General features: G+C 35.0%; 1 protein-coding gene and 1 long non-coding RNA gene across 2 annotated transcripts; both read left to right on the top strand.

Moving 5' to 3' along the window:
- The first annotated feature begins 5296 nt into the window (after positions 1-5296).
- Positions 5297-8786, top strand: LOC137813672 (uncharacterized). The gene is made up of 2 exons (XM_068616050.2): positions 5297-5515; positions 8542-8786. The coding sequence occupies exons 1-2, from the start codon at positions 5364-5366 to the stop codon at positions 8618-8620; spliced, it is 231 nt and encodes a 76-aa protein (XP_068472151.1). The 5' UTR covers positions 5297-5363; the 3' UTR covers positions 8621-8786.
- Positions 8787-19536: 10750 nt separating this feature from the next.
- LOC137813673 (uncharacterized) lies at positions 19537-20414 on the top strand. The gene is made up of 2 exons (XR_011081477.2): positions 19537-19694; positions 20237-20414. It is a non-coding gene; the product is annotated as an uncharacterized LOC137813673 (long non-coding RNA).
- The last annotated feature ends 2534 nt before the right edge of the window (positions 20415-22948 follow it).

The raw sequence follows: 22948 nt of genomic DNA on the forward strand, positions 1-22948 counted from the left end.
GAACGTGCTCGGATGAGGCGTTCGCCATGACGGTGCATATTCCTTCGCAATTCCTCATTGGCTTTCCGTAACTTCACATTGGCCTGTGTTCTCTTCCATGGTCTTTTGAGAGGCCTCGATTTCCACCACAAGACATGCTTGATTAAGTCACGTTTCCTCCCGAAGGAGATCTTGGTCGGCTCGGGCTTATGCCCATAACCATTCTTGCTCGGCTTAGGCTTCTTCCCAAATTCATTTTTTCTCCCATTAATATTCTTCATTCGCTTGCTAGAGAGCTCTCATGGTCTCCATTATTTGTTGCAAGGCTAGGATGTGGTCCCCCTCAGGCAGTTGCGCCCCTTGCCTCATCGCGTCGGGTTGCTTGGTGCTTCACGTCTCGATAGTAGAGTGTTGGTGGGATCAATTTTTACTTGGACCCCACGATGGGCGCAAATGTTCTTGCTGGCTAACCTAGATCGAAATTTGGTGGTGGACTCCGGGCTGACTTTTCTTTTTTGTTGTTGCTGCTTTGAGATGCTTATAATTCATAGTAAGGGGAGCTCCACCTGTTCACGAGACTCTGACGATCAAGTAACTAAGAGCATATAAGTATTTGAATATAATGTGTGTGTATAAGTGTAGTATCATAAGATTGAACTTACCTTTGTTCAAGGTCTTAAGACCCTTTTATATCATTCTTAGATATCCCTTCAGAAGTTAATAAATATAAAGATATTCTATTAATATACCCATTTACTTTAGGGGTGCAGGTAGAACATTATCTCTAGCTATTTATTTTCATCCAATCTCATAGTAAATACTTGTGCTTAGTTAATTCAGTTGTTTTTTTTATTTTAGTTATCTTCATGGGCCAACCACTTGAAGCGTCACTGGGCCTATCACTGTTTTGGACCGAGCTAAGCATTCAGCTTTTATAGACTAGGTGGGTCAAGATGGTGCACTTAAGTGCTCGGGTCGGGCCCCAAGCATGTCCAACTAGTACAGTAACCATGATATGATTAAAAAAATGAGGCATCTGCTGTAAAGACAAAATAATATTCCAATCACAACCAATCCAAAATTGAGAGATTGTATACGGAATGCTAGCACCATAAGATAGCTCTGCAATATTAGCTAATGTGTTGAAGATGGGAGCTTTGATATATCACATCCACATGAAGCTTGAAGTTGTGTTGCTTTCTAGGTTTGAGTTTAGATTAGGCTGTTTAGAATCTTTGTAAGATCAGTCCTTGAAAGCCTACACAAAACTTGATTAAATATGTTTTAAACAACTAAGTGTTTTTTTTTTCAAGTAAAGGAAAAACAACTGATTGATTTGTCGAAATAACCGGTTGTTTGTCACTTAGCTGGCTGGAAGTTTTTGAACTGCTTTTTGAATCAGTTGTGTAATTGCTTGACTCATTCAACCGGTTAAATCGTGCTTTTAACCGGTTAAATGTGTGTTTTCATAACAGTATTTTTGAAAACCTGTTTTAACTAATTTAGTGAAACAAAACTGCCTACAACGGTAGCTTTTCAAAGGCTATAAATATAGCTTCGTTTTCAAATCAAAAGACACGAGAATTACAACAAGTATTCATTCAGATTTGAGAAAGAGTTTTGGTTTGTGAAAGATTTTAAAAAAAAACAAAAGTGCTTTCAAGCTTTGCTGTGTGGTGACAAGTGCTGATCATAGGATCTCTGGTTCTGTAAATCCAGGTGCTTTCTATCCTGTTTAGTATCTTGTAATTATTGATATTACATACTGTTTGTTGTTGAAATCTCGTAAAGGCGGAGGGTGTTCTGTCTTGAGGTGTTTTGTGTGCAAAGGGGGTGAGTAGGCTTTGTGGGATTCAAAATCACCTCTTTGTGGTGTTTTCTTGTAATCTGTGATTGATTGCTAGTGGAACTTAGTGGTTTGACTGAGAACTCTATGTAGCTCAGGGATTGAGTGAATCAGTATAAACTTTGTGTGTAAATATCTCTTTTTCTCAAACTCTCTAATTGTTTGATATTTTCACTGCTATAAACAACCGATTAAATCGTGACTTTAACCGGTTGAAATTCTGATAACTGTTTTGTTGGATTGTTTGATTGCCTTCTTTAAGTGCTTATCTGATTTGTTTGTTAAGGATTCATTCTGAAGCAAGTATTTGCGAAAATCTTTGATAAAACAATTCACCCCCCTCTTGTTTAAGCCATCAATTCTTACATAAAGAAGTAGTAGAACACCATTTATCCTTCCAGAAATTAATTAAAGTACTTGTACCAACAATCCAAGAAGTATTATAAAGTAAAGTAGCATAAAACTGCTAAATTCCAGGCCATGGAAATGAGGATGGACAAACTATTCAAAGCTTGTATTTTGATTTAAGAACTCTAGCTTTAAGGAGAAAAGACCAAGGCTTGCTACTATAAGCAAGTTCCAAGCAAGCTTAAGAAGATATGCATTATTTTCAAGATGAAGATTAATAGTCTTCAAACCTTCATTCTTAAGAGAAGAACAAATAGTAGCCCAATTAACTGTAGCTATACTTTTTTTCAGAATATCTCCAGTTCAAATAAAATTTCTACACCACTGCTCAACTTGCTTAAGAAGGGAAACATGCCATTTATACATATTAAAGCTATAAGTTAGAAATCTAGTAATCACCACCAACTGAATTCGACCCATCATGCTAAGAGATTTGCCTTTCATAGATGCTAGCTTTAATTTGACTTTATTAGCCAAAGGTTGAAGAAATCGACATTTTGGAGCACCAACAAAAATAGGCACTCCTAAATAAGTAAAAGGTAAAACAACCAAGACTACAAAAAAGAAGATGTTGAATTTTGGTGACAAATCTTGCAGAATTATCCATGGTGAAAAAACTAATCTTAGGGTTATTAACATATTGACCGAAAAATCTTCATATATTTTAAGAAAAACACTCAAATTTCTAAGAGACTTATTATCCGCCCTACAGGAAACAAATATGTCATCAACATATAAAATATGAGAAGGAGTGACATAACCTTGCAGACTAGCCATATGCAGAATCTTCTTATCATTCACAAACTTAGAGATACCTCTATTGAGAACTTCCTCTACAAGACAAAAAAGTAAATGAGACAATAAATCTCCTTGTCTGACACCTCTACTACAAGGAAAAAAAATCCACCAAACTACCATTTATCCTGATAGAAAGCATAGCTGAATGGAGAATTGTACTAATCCAACCGAAGAACAAGGGATGAAAACCAAAAGCGTGTCAAAACTAATAATAAGAACTTTCAACTCAGAGTGTCAAATGTTTTATGAATGTCAACTTTGTAAGCTACATTACCTCCTCTACCATTTCTAGAAAGCATGTTAACAACTTCAGAAGCAATACCAATACAATCTTGAATTTGTTTATCCTACACAAACCCATACTGATTAGGAGAAATGATTCTAGCAATCAGGATTGCTTTATCCATAAGTATTTTGTAAATAATCTTAAATTTGAAATTAACAACAACAATCGGCCTATAATCTTTAATGGATTCAACATCCTGAAACTTAGGAATAAGAGATACCACATTACTTTCGTTCCAGGAAGAACCCAATTTTGTTTAAAAATTGTTGAACAACTTTGCAAACATCTATCCCAATAATTTCCTAACAAGAATGATAGAAAACACCACCAAAACTATCAGAACCAGGAACACTATTACTAGTAAGATTAAAAACAACATTCTTGATTTCCAAATAATCAAGGCATTTAATCAACATCATATTCTCCTCAGAGGAAACCAACTCAAGAATATAAGTATCAATAAAATTTTCCATATTACCTGTATCCTAATCATTAGAAACGAACTTAGCGTAAAGATCTTTTATAAAAATACAAATTATGATCCTCAATGAGTTGAAGACCCTCAATAACCTCATTATCAATTCGTACGCGATGAATTCCACTAGAAGTATTTCTCCTTTTAACCACAACATGGAAAAAATAGTATTTCTATCCCTATCTTTAAACTAGAGCATCTTGACCCTTTCTTTCCAAAACAAATATTGACAGTGAAGAGCGTGATCAAACTCCTCCTTAGCAATCTTTTCTTGATAGAGAAACCCATCAATATCAGACAAACTAACAGTCTCTAAGGTTTGTTGAATACCAAGGAGGAGACCCTGCTTAAGAAGCATTGTATTGTGAATATTACCAAAAGCCCTTCATTCATTCAGACACACTCCATTACATAAAGTCCTATCCAGTTTTCTATGAATTATGTGTAACTCTCTCCTCCCATTACACCAAGTATAACAAGATCCAGTAAAAGACATACAAGTAAGATCATTATATTAATCCAATCAAAAAAATTCATTGCAAGAAACTTAATTAGGAGTCATTCCCCTTTGCAATCATCAGTCGAAAGTACAACATTAAAATTTCTCAAAATACACCAACATCCGGTAAAGAAACTAAAATCCTCCATAAAAGTAGTCTATTATGCCACCAATTTAGAAACTTGTATATCTTTATTGGTACTCCACCACCCCTTCTACTTAAATCATTTATCTTTAAATTTTACATCAGTAGGTAAAATTATTTTCAATGCTTATAACTTTCATATATATATATATATATATATATATATATATATATTTTATAAGCATTGAATAAAGAACTGACAACATATCTTAGTATAGAACAATCTTGCAATTACTTTTATTAATGTTCTATTCAATAATTTAATTTATATTTTAATTAAATATTTTATTATTAAAAATGATGGTAAAAGGATTGTATAAGAAAAAATGTTTTTAAAATATATTTTTCCTATATTCAAATTTTAAAAAAACTTTAAATTTAAGGATAAATTTAAAAAATAATAATTTTAGTTAAAAAATATTAAATGATGTAACGTACTTACACTAATGCGTGTTAAATTGGATTGTTGCAACATTTTTATAATAGTAAGAAAATACTATAAATAATTATAATAAATTAATAACTTAATAAGTATAGTATTTACACTAACAATATATTTTTTTTTTCTCTATCATGTAATTCAAAATTATCACGAATTGTGTAAAAAAAATCATCATAATACGTTTGTTTTTTTTTTTTGTAGTAATTGTCTTAAAAATTATGTGAATAAATATTTATATTAATTGATAATGTAACAATATTTTAGATTAACAATGAATAAAAATTAAACTCTTTTTGATATTATTGTAAAAGTAAGAATCCATCTTTTGGCCATAAGATGATGCAAAATAGGAACTAAATTAGCAAAATATACTATTTTAAATCAAATGGTTGAAATTGAAGGAACATTAAAATGGTGTAACCTTTGTGTAGGTGCCGAATTCCCCAAAGAAAAGGAAGCCCTTGTGTTGAGTGGGAAGCGAAGGCATGGGGTTGACGAATTTTGTCCTGACCGTGGCGGGTGTAAGCGCCGTTGTGCTTCTCCTCAGGAGTGACGTCAAGCAATCTGCCTCCATCTTCCGCCGCAACATCAAGCACGTTCGCAACTGGCTCGAAGAAGAATCTGCCGCCTCTTCCAAGTTAGTACTTTTACTCTCTTTCTTCTTCTTAGTTGTAATTGAAGTTTGAATTTTTTGGTAATTGTACAAGAGAGACTGAATGGGAATTTGGGTTTTGGAGGAGTGAAATTTTAACTGAGATTGAACATCATAAATCGTTGAGTATAAAACATTTAAGGGGTATGGTTTTTTTTAATGCAAGCATATGGATTAGTATGGTTGTGCTTCGGGGTGAGGTTATTGTTTTAACAAGGAGAGAGAGCAACTGCGAACACCCATTTGTGCCTAGCAATGCAGCTGCTGCTGATTTTAGATGATGGTGTCTAGTCAAAGGGATTAGTTTCTCTCAACGTGGTGATCTTAGTTTCGAATCCCTGCTGTCTGATTGCGTCACATGATTTTCCCCCAAAAAGAAGTTCAGTGAAAATAAATAAATTGATTTTATATGGCGATTGTCTCATGCGCTTGCTATTGTAATAGTTTTTCAATTTTCAATATGGTTCTATAGATTTCATTTTCTGGCCATGACGGGCGTGACAATTTGAGAGAGAAACTATTTGATTGTGATTCTTTGGACATCTTTGAACATCTTCAAAAGTGAATTTTAAGTCAAATTCAATTGCATAAAACTTACTTGTATAAGGTGTATATACTAGTACATAAATTTGTCATATCTCTATTCAATATGGGATCTTCAACCATATAAGCTAATTTGTAAAAGTTTTGATAAATATCTAACCTCGGATGGGAGAAGAGAAAAATTAAGAAAATAGAAAATGTTGAAGGGGATTAGAAATGAAGATGACACAATCAAGATTGATGAGTCGAAGAGATCACAATTAAGATTGATAAGTAGAGGAAAATTTGTCACTTTGAATTAGTAGTTCAAAGATAAGGATCAAGAGTTGTTTTAAGAAGTGAAATTCTCTCACCAAAGCTCATACTTCATTCAAAATAAGTTTAAAGTGATTAAAAAAGTCAACATAGACCTATTTATATGATAGACCAAGACTATTCTGCCCATCCACTACTTAGGCTCTTCAAATAAACCATCTAATATTTAACTAATAGAAACTAATGTCCATAAAGTCTCTTATTACAAAAATATAAATTCTTATTCTTACTTCAAGCTCCTTCTTTATCTTTAATTCATGTACTCATCAAGTCTTTTATTCTTATTCCTCTCTCCTAAAAATGCTTATGGAGAAACTTATCTAAACAGACTCACTTATTCACAAACCTATGAATTGGATTGAGGCAAGTACAAAATCTTACTATAGTCCCCAATAGAGTACTAGCTAAGTATACCTCACTTGTGCTGCATACTTTTCAAAGTGATGCATTGCATATCCATTTTTGTAACACTTATCAGAGAGTACTGTGAACCTGGTAACTCTGTGCAAGACTCTTGCTTTTCTTGCATGCAATTAGAGCTTGTAACTAGTGTATGTAGTACATACAATGTAGCACCAGAAAGTTTGTATTGTTGGATGAAAAACACAATTTCCGATAATTTCCATTGAAATAGCTAACTTTTGTTCTTTATCTTTTTCTAATCTTCACCCTCTCTCTCTCTCTGAATTGAGAGGCTAATGTGAAAACACAAGTGAGGTATTGTTTCACTTTATTAGTACAAGGTAGTCATGCAAGGGATGAATGTTTATAGTTCTCTTATTGATATGCTGTCAAAATCTGTTTTGGGTGATGTGCAGATATTTTTATGTTGGTATGGGCCTCTTACTTGAGCATATGCTGTCTGGGAGAGTAGGGAAATCTTGTTCAAAGAGCCCTGTAGACATTTTGGTCATACTAGAATAAAAGGATACCCAAACATTTGAAAGTACAAATTTTTAAATTAAAAATTATTGTGATGTAATTTAAAAAGTTGCAATGATTGTTAAATCTTGCATGAGTGATCTTGGAGGAAGAAACAAGAAGTGATTAGTCACTAAACGTAATCTAGTAATTCCAATGCAGAGTGGCTATTTTGGTGTGCTCGCACTTGTTTGAGATTTAATTCTATCATGAGCAGGTAGGTGCAGTGTGAATTATTAATTTACGAGAAACAGTATGATTGAGATTGAAATACTAAAGGATAACAGTTCTCTTAAGCAATAACTTTTTCTTTTAAAAACCCAATTAGCAGGAATAGAAAAAATGAGAAAAATGACCATGTGTTAGGTGTCTATATTTTAAGTTGTATGATAAGTATTAATTAATAGATCCCAAACTAGCACACCTTAAGTATATACAATAACAAGAATACTAATAATATATATTGTACTTGCTATAATATGATGGTTAAATATTAAAGAAAAAACCTGTATGGAATGATTCCTGAAGCATATGTTTGCTTTAATGAGTAATTGATTTGTGGGCAAGATGATAAAAGAATATGTGGAGGCGGAGATTTGTTTGATTATTTTCAATGAATTATGATATGTCAAGAGTTGTTTGATGAGTAATGGAATGAAAATAAAGGTGAGTCATGGATTGCAAGGATTCCACAGAAACGTTATTATTTATGCGCATTTTGATCAAGTACCTGTAACCAGTGAGTCACTGATGGTGGGTGGGCAAAGTTTTCCTTGACCAATATCACTGTGGGTGGACAATGTTCTTCGATCGCATTCTGCCTCAGACAGATAATACATCCTTCATGAAGCGGATATGATCAGTGGCCTGATCAATGGATTATTTGAAATGGGCTAGTGGTCCCATAGGACATGCATGATATTTAAAAATGAAAATGGAATTCTACAATGAATGTTTGTGCGGATTGAAATTTATTCCCACTTGGATTATTCAAATGTCTCCATGAATCTGTTTTGCTATAAACTCTCTCACTAAGATTTGGATATTGAATGTATTCTCTCCTCTATGCTTTGTGCGTATTTTTGTGATTTATCTTTTTAAGGTATTCTTAGAAAAAAAAAACCCTACGCAGTTTGCCTAATAAAATAATGTTTTAAACTTGTAATTTTGTTCTACTAGTAAGAGCGTCTCAATGCTTATGTTGTAACATGATTTTTGTGCCAACTTTTCAGGTCAATGGAGAAGTCCACTCCCAAAGAACTTGAATCAAAGGTTCCTCCGAAAGACACTCATAAGGAGGACAAGCATTAATGTTTATGCAGGTGATGCGGATCTTAGTGCAGTAATTGTTTTTTTATGTTTCTCTTATTGTCTTTTAATGAATACTTGTTTTTGTGCCTTTACTGCATACTACTCTTGAATGACCCTTGTATTCGTATATATATTTAGCAATAATATGACATGACAGTTTTGGTTATTCCTCATTCCAGTTTTTTTACATGATTTGACTGCTGAGAACCATCTTGCTGTAACTTGGAATTTAAAATATTAACTTTGGAGTGCAAGTCATTGTACCACTACTGTAAGGTGATTTGTATTTTAACTGAAACTTAGGTCGTTTTAGGAAAAAAAATCTCAGGCTTATATATCTAAACTTAGGTCGTTTTTCTTTTGCTATGTTGGCGTGTATAGTGATGTAGTTCAACCCCAGACCTGCCCAAACCAATCAGCAACAAATGTTGAGTTGGTTTGATTGTGGTTGAGGTTTGGTCTGATCTGAAATCACTGAACCATTGAGCTTGGGTCAGTTTTCAGGATGTCTCAATCCAGTTGAACAGTCATATCCTAGTTCTTATCCTGTTCAGGTTATGGGAATTCATAGGGGCATATTTAATGAGGGGTTAGGATCCATTTAAGGCTATTGATCTTGCACCCCATAAGGTGTGGAAAATATTAAAAGTACCTTTCATGCAATTTTTTTGGGAAATTTTGGGTTCATTGATTTGGAAAGTTTCCAAAGAATTACACAGTCCGAAAGTTAAAATTATTTGATGTTACATTTTGGATTGTATAATTCGATATTATTTATTTTTAATGTCATTTAATGTTTAATATTTTGGATTGTGCAATCCGAAATATAATGTAAAATTTGTGTGGAGAAGCTGATTTAGAAACACCTGGGAAATAAAAATAAAAATAAAAAATAAGTTGATTTTTCATAAGTTAAAATTAGTTTATGCCTAAATTAAAAATATGAATTTAGAAAAGTTATATAAGAGAATTTCTACAAATTAGCTTATGTATAATAAACTAATTGTAGTTCATGATGAAGTTTATTTCATTTTGTTATATATTTTTTCTTTTAGAGTTGCTTTTTCATAAACTTATCCAAATATGGCCAAAGTTTATAGACTTAAACTAAATCTCACCTTTTAATTTTATCAAATTTGATGGCTTAGGGTATTCATTAGGACTTTCCATGTAATCTAAATACATGAAACATATAAATGATAAAAATTGATATAAAATGTTATAAAATTAAAAGGAAAGCAAAAACTTTAAATAAAAAGAAAGAAGGGATAAAATGTTAAAGAGATACATTTTAAGATAGTTTACAAATGAGAGTAAACTAAATGTTTTATAAATATATTATTGGTTTTACAAATGTGTATTAAGTTAACCCTTTAACATTTTGAAAAATTAAAACTTCCATCAACCTCCATTTCATACCTAAAACTTAATAAATGTCTTGAACATTGTTATGAATTATATGAGAGTTGTTGTGCTTGTAATAGTCCTTTGACTCTTTGTCCTTTTAATAACTATTTCATTGATCTTAATATTTAAATTTCTTTGAAGTTAGTTTACCTTCAGGTAGTTACATTTTTGTGAATATATTTTATCGCGAGATGGTTGATTTTTGAATTATTTTGAAATCAGCTTTATTGAGTGATGTATCTTAAGATTTACTAGTTTCTCGAAATACATAACATTATTTGAGTCTTTCTCAAATTTCATAATTTGTTTTATACACTCTCCTCTATTCTGGAATAAAAATGTCACACCTTAACACTTACAAAAGAAAATCATGGACTATTTACTGAACTTATTGACTTAAGAAATGGGTTTACGACTTATACTTATTGTTCTCGCCCGTTGATCTTGGTCGGACTTGAAAGTGGGCTACAAGTTGAAGCGAATTTGCTTGGTATTGTTGAACCAAGATGTTAGCGATTTGTGACGAAGGGGGCTCCACCTGTTGATCACACTCTGACGATTAAGTCAGTGAGAGCATTCAAACTAGAAAATATGTATCAGTGTAGAGGTCTTTGAAAACATACCTTTACTTAGGGTCTTAAACCCTTTTAAAGACATTCCTTCACCAATTTCATCAACAGGAATATAATTTCATCAACAAAAATATAATTTCATCAACAAGAATATTTTGTTATTGTATACCTTTATTTTTCGGGTACCATGCAACATTATTCCTAACAAATTTTATTTGCATTTAAAATATATATACGTTTAACTACTTCAGTTACCCACCTCAGTCGGTCTTTGATCGTAATTACCCCTTCTTCGGACGAGGGAAACTTCATATTCATGTGTGTGCTTAAGGCCACTGCACCCAACCTATTCAAGGAAGGTCGACATACCCTCGTACCTCTACTTGGCCACCTGCGAAAATGACCAAACAACCATCATAAGGCCTTAACTGGATAGGGGATATTTGTAAATTTGTAAATGTTCCCCAAAACCTTACGTCGACCAAGCTCCCTTGATCAATCAAGACTCTATGCACTTTTCGTCTACCATGATAACAGATATTACCACTGATCATCTTTATGGGGAGACACGTCTTCTTGGTCAGAACTTGTGAAACAAAGGCAGGGCTCTGTGGGATGACCAAACCTTCTTGTATCTAAGGACATCACTGCTCGAGCATATCGTTTGTTTTTAGAAGTTGAATTTCCACCTCCAGAGAATCCAACTGCGATGGTGTTCAAGTTCCCATGGATCAGAGTTTCATGTGTCTGCTCCATGGATGTAGTTTCCCCTTTCGATTCCTCCTGGCTGAGCTCGAGATATTCCTTTAAGAAACCATCTTTGACTAAATTAGCCAGTTGATAACTTATGGCAATGCATCACTCAAAGTCGTGCCCAAAGGTCGTGTGAAAGGCACACCAGGTATCTCTTCGCAATCCCAAGAATCGATCTCTCTGTTGTGTAAACTCTAGCCTATCTGCTACCCCTGCCATGCCTATGAGCTCTTTACACGGTACTCGGAACCTAAGCCTGATTGTTGTCTCCTCCTTGGCTTTTGTCTTAGGCTCATCCTTCTTGGCAACATACAAGATATACCTCGAGTCCTTTCTCTTCTCAGTGGATGTTTCATTTCTCCTGACAAAGCGATCTCAACTGTTTTCCTTGTATCCGGGTTGTTTCGACCGTGACCTGCCGTTTTTCTTGAGCACAACCTCTTCAGGCTCGATAAGGGTTGTATCTCGTTCATGCACCTCAGATAACGTCTCCGCCCGATTCTTGATTAATAAATCATTGAACGGACTTGCTGTCATCCCTTGCACGAAAGCAACGACCACCATCTCCTCGTCTTGAGTTTGGAGTCTTACTTAGACTGCACATAATCTATTCAAGTATTCTTCGAGCAATTCCTCTTCCCTCTGTTTGACATTGAAAAGATCATACAATCGTGGGATATTGCCCTTTTGTGCAGAGATGGCCTTTAACGCGGAGAAGAAAAAGAAACAGGCTGAGCTGTTGGCCAAGCGTAGGGTTGCTGCCGCTGGCACGGGTGCTTCAAACTCTTTTCCCCTGCCACTTTTGCCCCCAACTCGTCTGATCCAGCCCCTGTTGAGAATAGGCAGAAAGAGGTGGTGGTGGTTACTGGTACTGAAGACGAGGAGACCGACTTGGGCCTCGTCTTCAAGAGGTAAAGGTTTGGCGACAACAAGGCGCCATCGCACTCAGAGATCCTTCAGAGACAACCCTCTGAGCGCCTCCTCCCCACGCGACCTTATCGTGCACGAAGGTGGGGGGGGAGGGGGGAGAGAGAGCGCGCTTTCGCCATCCTCCAACGAGCCCTTGGACGCTTCCAAGACAAAGAGGTGGTGGAGAGCTTGGGTGGGAACCTCCTCCAAGATTGTGTGGCTCAAATCCTTGGAGACTTCCTCATCGCGTCCAGACGCACAAGACTCGCAGTCTCAGTCTGCGAAGTTGAGGGAAGAGCTAACTCTCCAAGCAAAGGTCTTCGTCAATCTGAGAAGGAGGTCAAGAGGTTTCTCTTTGAGAAGTCTCAAGAGGCCCTTCAACTTGAGGCGAAGATCTTGCCTCTCCGCAATGAGGTGGTCGACCTGAAGGAGAAGGTCGAGGAGACACAAGCTAAAATGGGCAAGCTGGAGGAGAGAGCCACCCAACGTGAGGTCCAATTGGGGCAAGTGGAGGGGGAGCTGGCTGAGAAGGTTTAACTCTTCAAGAAGACAGAGGAAAAGCTCACCAACGATGCCGTCGACGCTTATGGCGAGGGGTTTCAAGATGCCATGACTCATTTTGCCTGCGTGCATCCTGAGGTGGATCTTTCTCCTTTCGCAGAGTCGAATTGGGTCGTTGATGGGCAGCTCATGCCTAGAGAATAACTTCTTGTTGTAATTTACCTTCTCGACAAACAATTCGCACTTTGCATATATATATATGTTTATGAATATCTGTCATTTCTTGATATGCTCTGTCTTGATCATTTAACTGCTTTTACTTGCATTAATTTCGACTAACAGCGTCTTCGACATAGGTTTGCCTCTTAGGTAACACGCTTAACTTCGTCTGTTTTAACTTCTCTTAACCTTTATTGTCTTCAAGGCAATTGGTGGCACGTGCGCAAATCCCTTAACGAATTTAACCTTTGTCGTACAAGGATAAGGAAAACTCCTCTTGCTTTTTTTGATTTTCCTCTTGCAAGGTAAGAGAAAGGTCTCCCTGCTAATCTCTCCTCTGCCCTCTTTTAGATCATCGGGCCTGCCTTGTTAATTACACTGGTGAACCACACGTTCTCGACCTTGCTTCGTAAGGGCAAGAGTGAACTTAACTGTTGAACCATACTGTTCTCGACCTTGGCGTTCCCACGCAAGAGGGAGGCTCACTGAGGAACCATACTATTCCCAACCTTGGTGTTTCTAACCCAAGTGAACGGTTCTTAACTAACCGCATCCTTGTTGTACGAAGTCAAGGGACAAGTCTTAATAACTAACCGCAACCTTGTTGTATGAAGTCAAAGGACAGGTCTTAATAACTAACTGCAACCTTGTTGTACGAAGTCAAGGGACAGGTCTTAATAACTGACTGCAACCTTGCTGTATGAAGTCAAGGGACAGGTCTTTAACGGTTGAACCATACTATTCTCAGCCTTAGTGAACTCACTCAAGAGGGAGGCTCACCGAGGAACCATACTATTTCCGATCTTGGTGTATCAATCCAAGGGAGAGGTTCATTAACTGCACTGCACAACATATTTCTTAATTGAATAACAAAATTTTTTTTGGGTGACTTCGTTAAAAAACCCTTATAAGGGAAAAAGAGTGTCCCCTAAAACTGTTTACAATGCAAACAACTTAACTTAAATAAAACTTGAGGTGAGTCGCGTTCCAAGTGCGAGGGATCGCCCCACCTTCTAATTTCTCGAGCCTGTATGCTCCATTCCCAAGGGCCTCTGTCACTCTGAAAGAACCAGTCCACTTGGGGGACAACTTGTTCTCTAGCTGGTACGGGTGGCCTTTCGCATCACCAGGTCGACGACCTGGAACTGGCGAGGTCTCAGCTTGGAGTTGTACTTGTATTCCACCCTTCTCTTCAAGGCTTCAACCTTGATTCTTGCTTCCTCCCTTACTTCGTTCAGTAGGTCCAGGTTCACCCTTCTCTCTTCGTTGGACTCTTCAACTACGAAGTTCTGGAAACGTGGCGAGTTCTCTTGGATTTCTACTGGAATCATCGCGTCCGAACCATACACCAAGCTAAAGGGTGTTTCTCTGGTTGTGGACTGGGGAGTAGTGTGGTAAGCCCATACAATTCTTGGAACTTCTTCTTCCCAGGTCCCTTTGGCTTTATCTAGCCTTCTCTTCAGACCTCTGAGCAAAACTCGGTTGACAGACTCAAATGGGGGTGTTCGACAAATGTGAACACCTGCTTTACCCCCAGCTTTGTACATAGTTTGCCCAACTGTTGGCTCGCAAACTGGGTACCATTATCAGACACCAACCGTTTTGGGATTCAAAAGCGACACACTATGTTTTTCCACACAAAGTGTTGGATCTTGTGGGTTGTGATGTGCGCTACTGCTCTATCCACTTTGTGAAATATTTTATGGCAACCACAAGGTACTTCATCTGCCGCACTGCCAAAGGAAAATATTTTGAAAGAAACAGCCAGTGTATGAAATGCTTTTTTCATACAATAAAAGCAAGAAACAACCAGTTATTCAACTTATCAATTGGTTGTTTTTCTGCAATGGTTGAAAAAGATTTTGAAATGCCACTGTTCTTGCTATGTGGATTAAGGCTAAGTCCAGATTTTCCAAAGACACAATTTTGAGATGTTAATACATTCTCAAAGTTGGATTTTCCTTTTGAATGTTTATCCACAGTTTTCACAAGATAATGAATCTTATTTTCTAGAGATTCATAGTTTTTACAAAAGCTTGAGTCACACTCACAAGAAGAGTTTTTGTAAATCAGTTCAAGAGTTTCAAAATCATTTCTGGAGTTTTCCAGCTCTTCTTCTAAGGTTTTGACTTTAGTTTCCAACCATTTATTTAAGCCTTTCAACTTATTGCTTACGTGGGCCAATCTATTAGCTTCTTCATGAGTTTCTTTGAAAGCTTCAAGAAGCTGACTATAGTTTTCAACATTAATGGAAAAGTTTGAACTTACAGTACTTGATTCATATTCTTCCTTTGCCTTTGAACAAAGACTGACTTCTGCATCTTCTGAGGAGGAGCTAGAGGAAGACACCTCATTATCTTGCCAAGCTATGCATGCCTTCTTGGCTTTGCCTCTTCTCTCACTTTTCTTGATTTCTGCTTTCTTTTTGTTGTCACTGTTGGGACAGTCTGCTTTGATGTGTCCCTACTCACCATAGCCAAAACATGTATACTTGTTAGTGTTAAAATCATTTGACTTCTTGTACCTATTAGAGGAGTGATTCTTGTTGTTGTTCTTCTTCAAGAATTTGCTGAATTTCTTGGACAACAGGCTAAAGGTATCTTCATCACTATCATCACTTGATTCTTGACACCTTCCATGACCAGCAGTCTTTAGAGCAATGCTTCTAACATGCTTGTCTTCATTTTCTTGAACAAACAGCCTGTTCATCTCCAACTCATGCTCTTTAAGCTTCCCAAACAATGAAGTTGTAGTCTGGAAGTCAAATCTCTGGATTCTGAGATTGTTCTGACCTTTGGTTGCCATGTTTTGTCAAAATATTTGAGAATCTTGATATTGAGTTCCTCTTTCTCAAAAGTATTTCCTAGGCTCATAAGATGATTAATAATATGAGAGAATCTTTTCTACACTTTAGAGATTGTCTCTCCCTTCTGCATTCTAAACATTTCATACTCTTAAATGAGAGCATGCTTCTTTGCTCTCTTCACATCATTTGTCCATTCATGAGTGACTTCAAGGATATCCCACATCTCCTTTGCAGATTTACACTGTGATACCCTGAAGAATTCATCAGAACTGAATGCAGATGTTATTATATTTTTCGCAACCCAATCAAATTTAGCTTTCTTCCTATCTGATTCAGTCTATTCAGACCAAGGTTGATTGTACACAAATTTTCATTCTAATATTCCAGAACTGATAGTTTGCACCACAGATATTAATAGAAGCACTCTCCCCAAAGGGTAGTTTATCAGCCATGTAGAAGAAATTTTTGAATCAAAACTTGAGTGACTTTCAAGCACCTAGCTCTTGATGCCAATTGTTAAAATTAAAGGTTTATACAAGGGGGGGTGAATTGTTTAATGAAAGATTTTCGAAAATACTGGACAAGAATGAGGATTAATGCAGATTGCAGAAGAAGGAATCGGATCAACCATGAAACAAAATTGTTTTAAATTGATTCCAGAAAATCAATTGGTTCTTTATGTGAATCAACCGAATGTTTTTATCAGCGGTTTACAAAAACACAGATCAAACAGTTTTAAAGCAGTGAGGGATAGAGAGATTCACACACAATGTTTATACTGGTTCACTCTTAATTTGAGCTACATCCAGTCCCTAGAAACCTTTTGGTATTCCATTAGGTAATCAATCACAGATTACACAACACAAACACCAAAAAGGTGATCTTGAACCCTTCAAGAACACTCACCCTCTTTGAAACACAAACATTACAAGTTAGAACACCGTCTGACTGTACACACCAGTACCTTACAAGTTATCAAATATGAAATGAAATACAAGGAAGAACAGGAAAGATCACACCTAACAAAAGGATTACAACAGTTCCTATTCCACTCTTGACCAAAGCAAAGCCTTAAGCAATCTTGAAAAACTTTTAAACTTTTTGGTAATCTAATCTCTCTCATTTTTTAGTGATGTAAACAACAATTATATAGCCTAAAAAATAGTCGTTTTAGACTTTCAATCCACGGCAAAAAAAGTTTTGAATCAAGGAAAACATATTTACCAGACTTACATATTTACCAGACTTACCAATTTTGTTAAGATTTTTAAAAAAACAATCAATTGAAAGCTCGATTAAACGATTGAATTGGCCTTGACTGTGAGGTCAGCCAAATTCAGCTTTTTCAAATCCTTTTTAAAACCACCTAGTGTAAAACAACTGATCGAAACGATAAATCAACAAGTTATTTTTCACTACTTTGAAAAACATTTTTCTTTTGAAAGAACTTGATTAATTCACTTTTGGATTAAGCTAAGAGTGGATTGACAAATTCTAATCTACCCAGAACCCATGCCCAGAAGCAACAACCTAGTCTTCAAGTAATCTTCATGGATTTGGAGACATGAAAGCTTTAAGTTCAATAATATGGAGATTACTCCCCATGTGTGTGTTAGAATTAATGGCTTAAACAAGAGAGGAGGGTGAATTGTTTGTCAAAAGATTTTCGAAAAGATTGGACAAGAATGAAGTTTTAACAACAATCACAAAAGAAGTAATCAAGGAAGCCAGTCAAACAATGTAAAAGAAACTGTTTGCAGAATTTCAATAGGTTGAAACTTCGTTTTAACCGGTTGTTTATGGCAGCAACAAAAACAGAATTAAATCAAACAGTTTATAAGGAGTGAGAGAGAGAGAGAGAGATTACACAACCAATTTATATTGGTTCACTCAACCTTGAGCTACATCCAGTTTCCAGAACAACCACTAGGTTCCACTAATAACCAATCATAGATTACAATACACACAATCACAAAGAGGTGATCTTGATACCACAATAACCACTCACCCTCTTTGCTAAACACACAACCTTAGTCAGAACCCCCTCTGACCTTACAGGTTTTTCACACACTTCACAAGTTTATAAAAAAACAAATACAAGAATTAGAAAGGAACAAATTACACCTGAATTTACAAGAATCACAGGGCTCCTAAGATCAAATTTTGAATCAATGCACAACTATTTAGCAATCTTGCAAAACTTGATTTGAATCTCTTCTAAAAAACAATTACGATCTCACTGTAAATGTGTTTTCTTGTTGTTTTTGAAATACAAAGAGAAGTCATACTTATAGCTCTTAAAACTAGCCGTTCTAGGCAGTTAATCATGAGTCAAAACAGTTTTGATCCAATTGAAAACATATCTAACAGGTTTTCGAAAAGCTGTTATGAAATGTGACAATCAATCGATCGAAAAATTGTTTTAACCGGTTGAATTGGTTAGACGGTTATTAACCAAGTCAAAAATAGTTTTGAAAACCTTCAATCAAGCTAAGTCACAAACAATCGATTATATTGTGAATTCAACCAGTTGTTTTTCTCTTTGCTTAGAAAAACACTTTTCTCTTTTAAAATAGATTGAACCAGCCTGTGCAAGGGACTGGGAATGATCTTTACAAGAATTCTAAACATCCTAGACTAAGTTCAAACCAAAAGCAGCACAACTTCAACCTTCAACATAAATTTGAAACAACAAAATGCAGTATTATAGAAGTTGCCTCAAAAGTTCTAAGTCTAAAGTGAAGGGCTTTTTTTGTGGGAGGCTTGAAGTTAAATGAAAGATTCATTGCTTTCATAGTATCTTGGATGCAGACTCCAAGATGCACCAATCATTCAACTCTTACTGAGGATCTTGTTCTTATATACTGCATCATGAAGAAAATCAAGGTTAATTGGATTCATATCTTCAAAGAACACATGCAAAAATCAATGAGGTTAAGTGACTACCACTATCCCTATGTTATTCTTATCTCAAAGTTTATGCATTACTTTGAAATTGATCTTGAGGAAGAATTATCTGAGGTGGTGAAGCCATCACATGAAGTCAATAATGGATCACTTAGAAAGATGAGATTCATTAAAGTTGAAGACAAATGGGTAAGCAAAGATGGAGAATAAAGGGGGTTTCTACTGGAAACCAAGCTGAAGTTGATGACGATGATCAAGCTGCCGCTAATTATGGAGATGATGGAGTTGAAAAACACCAAACTAGACAGGGAGATCAAGGCATTGATGTTCCTGGTGAAGCCTATGGTGCTAGTCCAAGCACTAGAATTATGAATGATTGTATCACTTCCATGACACCCTTTGGGAGGTTGATGATAAATCCCATGGATAGCTTGGCATATGATCAACGAAATCATCATGAGTTTTGTATGGCTAGGTTGCAGAATCTGGATGAACAAATTGAGGCTGTCTAGAACCAGTTATTTAAGCTCCAATATGCAAGGAGGATTGAAGGATTTTATGCTTTAATTTTCATTCTTCTTATTGATGTATTTATTAATTATGTTTTTATCCCTTCTCCTATTTTATTTGTGAAGACAAATAGGGGGAGAATTGGTGATTTTTGTGTGTTGTATGTTGCTGCTACAGTCTATGGTGCCTTATTCTTCTATAGCTCTAAACTGAAACTTTGATCTGCACGTTAATTCTGCACTGATTTTACACTTTCTTTTACTGGTTTTTCTACTTAAAAGCTAATGCAGAAGCTATGTATGCTTTGTATGCTTTGTATATGCACAAATTAGGTTTTGCAGGATCTATCAAATTCAAACACTACAACAAAAGCAAACTAGAGATTTGTCTTCATCAATTAGAGGGAGATTGTTGAAGAAAGTGCTTTAATGTCTCCAAATCCAAGAAGAATGCTTGAAGACCTTGCTGCTAGTTGTGTGTGTGTCTATAGGTATTTTAATTTGTTAATCCCCTATTTATGATGATCCAAGGTTAATTAAATTTTAATCCTTTTGAAAAATAATGTGTTTTCTAAAGAGTGTGAAAATTTAACATGTTGAAATGTCGATTCAACCAATTTTTTTACACGTAGTGGATATTGAAAAAGATTTGAAAAGCTTGACTTTGCTGACAAACCAATTCAACCAATTGTTTAAAAAATTCATCTTTTTTTTTCTTCTGAAAACCTAAATAGAATATTATTAAGATGTACCAATCTAATTTAAATGATTCAAACTGCTTTTGGTTCTTGAAATAAATATTTTAACCATCTGATAGGAGTATAAAAAGGTTGTTTTATGCTCCTAGTCATTAACTAAGAAAGAGAGATCAATCAAAATTAGTTTTCAAGAATTCAAAGTGCTATTGGATCATCTCAAAGTGCGAAATAGAATTGTCTTGCAATTCTGGATTGTAATCTTTGATTTCACCTAGGTGTATTCTATTTCCTTTTTCCTTAATCATTGTATTTATTTGTGATTTGGTGTGATGCAGTTTGAGAGAGTTGTTCTGGAAACTGTGTGTACTTCCAAAGAGTGGTGTGTGTTCTTAAGGGGGTCAAGATAATCACTCTTGGTGTGTGTTGTGTAATCTAGGTTTGATTACATAGTGAATTCTCATTTGTTAGTCGAGGATTGGATGTAGCTTTTGGTTAAGAGTGAACCAGTATAAACATCTTGTGTGTATCTCTCTATCCTTACACTCTTTAAACTGCTTTAGCTTTGATTTTATATACTGCTGATATAAACAATCGGTTGTTTCGCAAGAACAACTGGTTGATTTTCTGGAATCAAACTAAAAACAGTTTTCTAATTGGCTGAACAGTTTATAATTGATTGATTCTTCATATTCTTTCACTCTACCTTCAATACTTGCGAAAATCTTTCATCAACAATTCACTCTCTCTCTTGTTTAAGGTTTATAATTCTAACATACTATTTCTCAAAGAGTTACTAGGAGCATAACACATAAGTTAGGGCCTGAGCACCAACTATTTTCCCTTCTCTTGTATTTGTCTAGATTATGGATTTAATGTAATAAATTGGGCTTCCATTTGGACCCAGTAGGGAGACAAAACCCAGCTTCCTAGAAAGCCTTGGGTGTGGCGTGTTCCTAGTCACACTTGACACATTAAGCACAAATTTGAATCTTCCTCTTTTCTCTTAATCACATGACACCTAACACTATAAATAGGCGGTCATCCCCTCTTGTAAATTACACCTTATTTTTAGTAAAGAAACTCTATTTGAGTGAATTTATAAGTATTCAAAAGTTCTGTAAGTCTTATCTTTAGTAGACTATTCAAGTGGAGACTTATTCATCACTTATCTTGGAATTCTCCTACTCTAAGTGGCGTGAACTCCTCCATTCTTCCATCTCCATTGAAGTTCTCCACACATCTAAGTTTCCTTTTCTTTTCTTATTCTAGTTTCACCTCTATTTGACATTCCCTTACTTGTACTCTTCTATCATATATTTGTCTTCTCTTGTTTCCACATTCATCACCTTAATTGTGTTTTTTTTTCTGCTTTTACTCTTTGAAAAGAACATTCACTCTTATTTAACCACCTAGTTAATTTCATGTCCAGTGGCGATCCTCACTGAGTCTCACCTTATTTGTGAAATTCAAATCTTAATAAAAGTGAAATTTAATCAATCAAAGTGTGCTAATCCTAATTCAACTCATATCACTTACCTTTCACATGAACAAATGGTATGGAACAACTACCGTGACTTTAATCACCAACAACACTGATCCTTGATTTTACTATCGAAAAAAAAAATCTCAAAAGTAGTGAACTGGCGACGAAGTTGGGGAATCCAGGCTCCCCTGCCCGTTATGAGCTCTACCAGTGGTATTGAGTATAAAAAATATATATATTTAAACCCTCATCTACCCTGCACAACTATTAAAATTAGTTTTAATCTGAAAAAGAAACTATTTTGAAAAATCATAAGTTTATTGATTTCTTGCTTTTTATGCCTATTGTGAGGTGGTAAAGGAAGGGCAAATTTCTCTCGATCTATATTAAAATAAGTTCACATAAATTAATAAAATTTTTGTTGATTTGAACAAGTTCACTGAATAAAATACTATATATACTACAAGAAAATCATGAAATAAAAACCAATTTTAGATACAAAAAATAATTAGTTGTTATAATGACTAAATTAAAGACCATTTTAGAGACTAAAAAATTTTTTGGTTTCTAAATTAATTTTTATTATTGTTAAATGGTTTTTAATTGATTTCTAATTAGCAACCAAGGTTTTTGCTACTAAATTTGGAAACTAAATAATTGGTAGTTAAAACTTTGGTAGCTAATTAGATACCAATTTAGAAACTATTTAACAATAGAAACTAATTTAGAAACCAAAATTTTTATTAGTTCCTAAAATAGTCTCTAATTTAGTTACTATAATCATTACTTATTTTTTGTCTCTAAAATTGGTTTCTATTTCATGTTTTTCTTGTAGTGATATATACTTTAATCTTTATTTTTGTTTATGTGATCACTAATATTGTTTCAAAGAAAGAAAAACACAAATTGAGACAACTAGTCTCTTTCACATTTTAACAACGACATAATCAAAGAAAAATGCTAATGTTTATTCTCATATTTCCTAATAATACCAAAATAAATGGCGTGTTGCTTTGAAGATATAATATTGCATTTATAAGAAAATATTTGTTAATTGATCATTTGAATTAACAAATTCAGTCTTGATGTCTCCAGACACAATCTTTTCTTGAATGAAATGACAATCAATCTCAATATGTTTGGTGCTTTAATGAAAGATGAGATTTGACATAATATGAAGGGCAGCCTGATTATCACATATGAATGTCATTTTATTGCTTCACCAAATTGCAATTTTTTTAGTAACTGTTTAAGCCAAATAAGCTAACAAGTAGCTAAAGCCATAACTCTATATTTCGCTTCAGCACTAGATATTGTCATAATATTTTGTTTCTTCCTCTTCCAAGAAATTAAATTATCATCAATAGAAACACAATATTCGGAAGTAGATCTTTTATCAGACGGAGACCTTACCCAATCAACATCTGAATAAAATACAACTCTAGTATGATTATTGTGACCATATAACAAGTCTTTTCCAGTAGAACCTTTATTGTATTTTTATATACGAATGAATGCATTTCAATTATCAACACATGGTGAATGAAAAAATTAACTCACCACA

This window comes from Phaseolus vulgaris, chromosome 1 (genome assembly GCF_051622355.1).
Source record: "Phaseolus vulgaris cultivar YP4 chromosome 1, ASM5162235v1, whole genome shotgun sequence".
Classification (NCBI taxonomy): domain Eukaryota; kingdom Viridiplantae; phylum Streptophyta; class Magnoliopsida; order Fabales; family Fabaceae; genus Phaseolus; species Phaseolus vulgaris.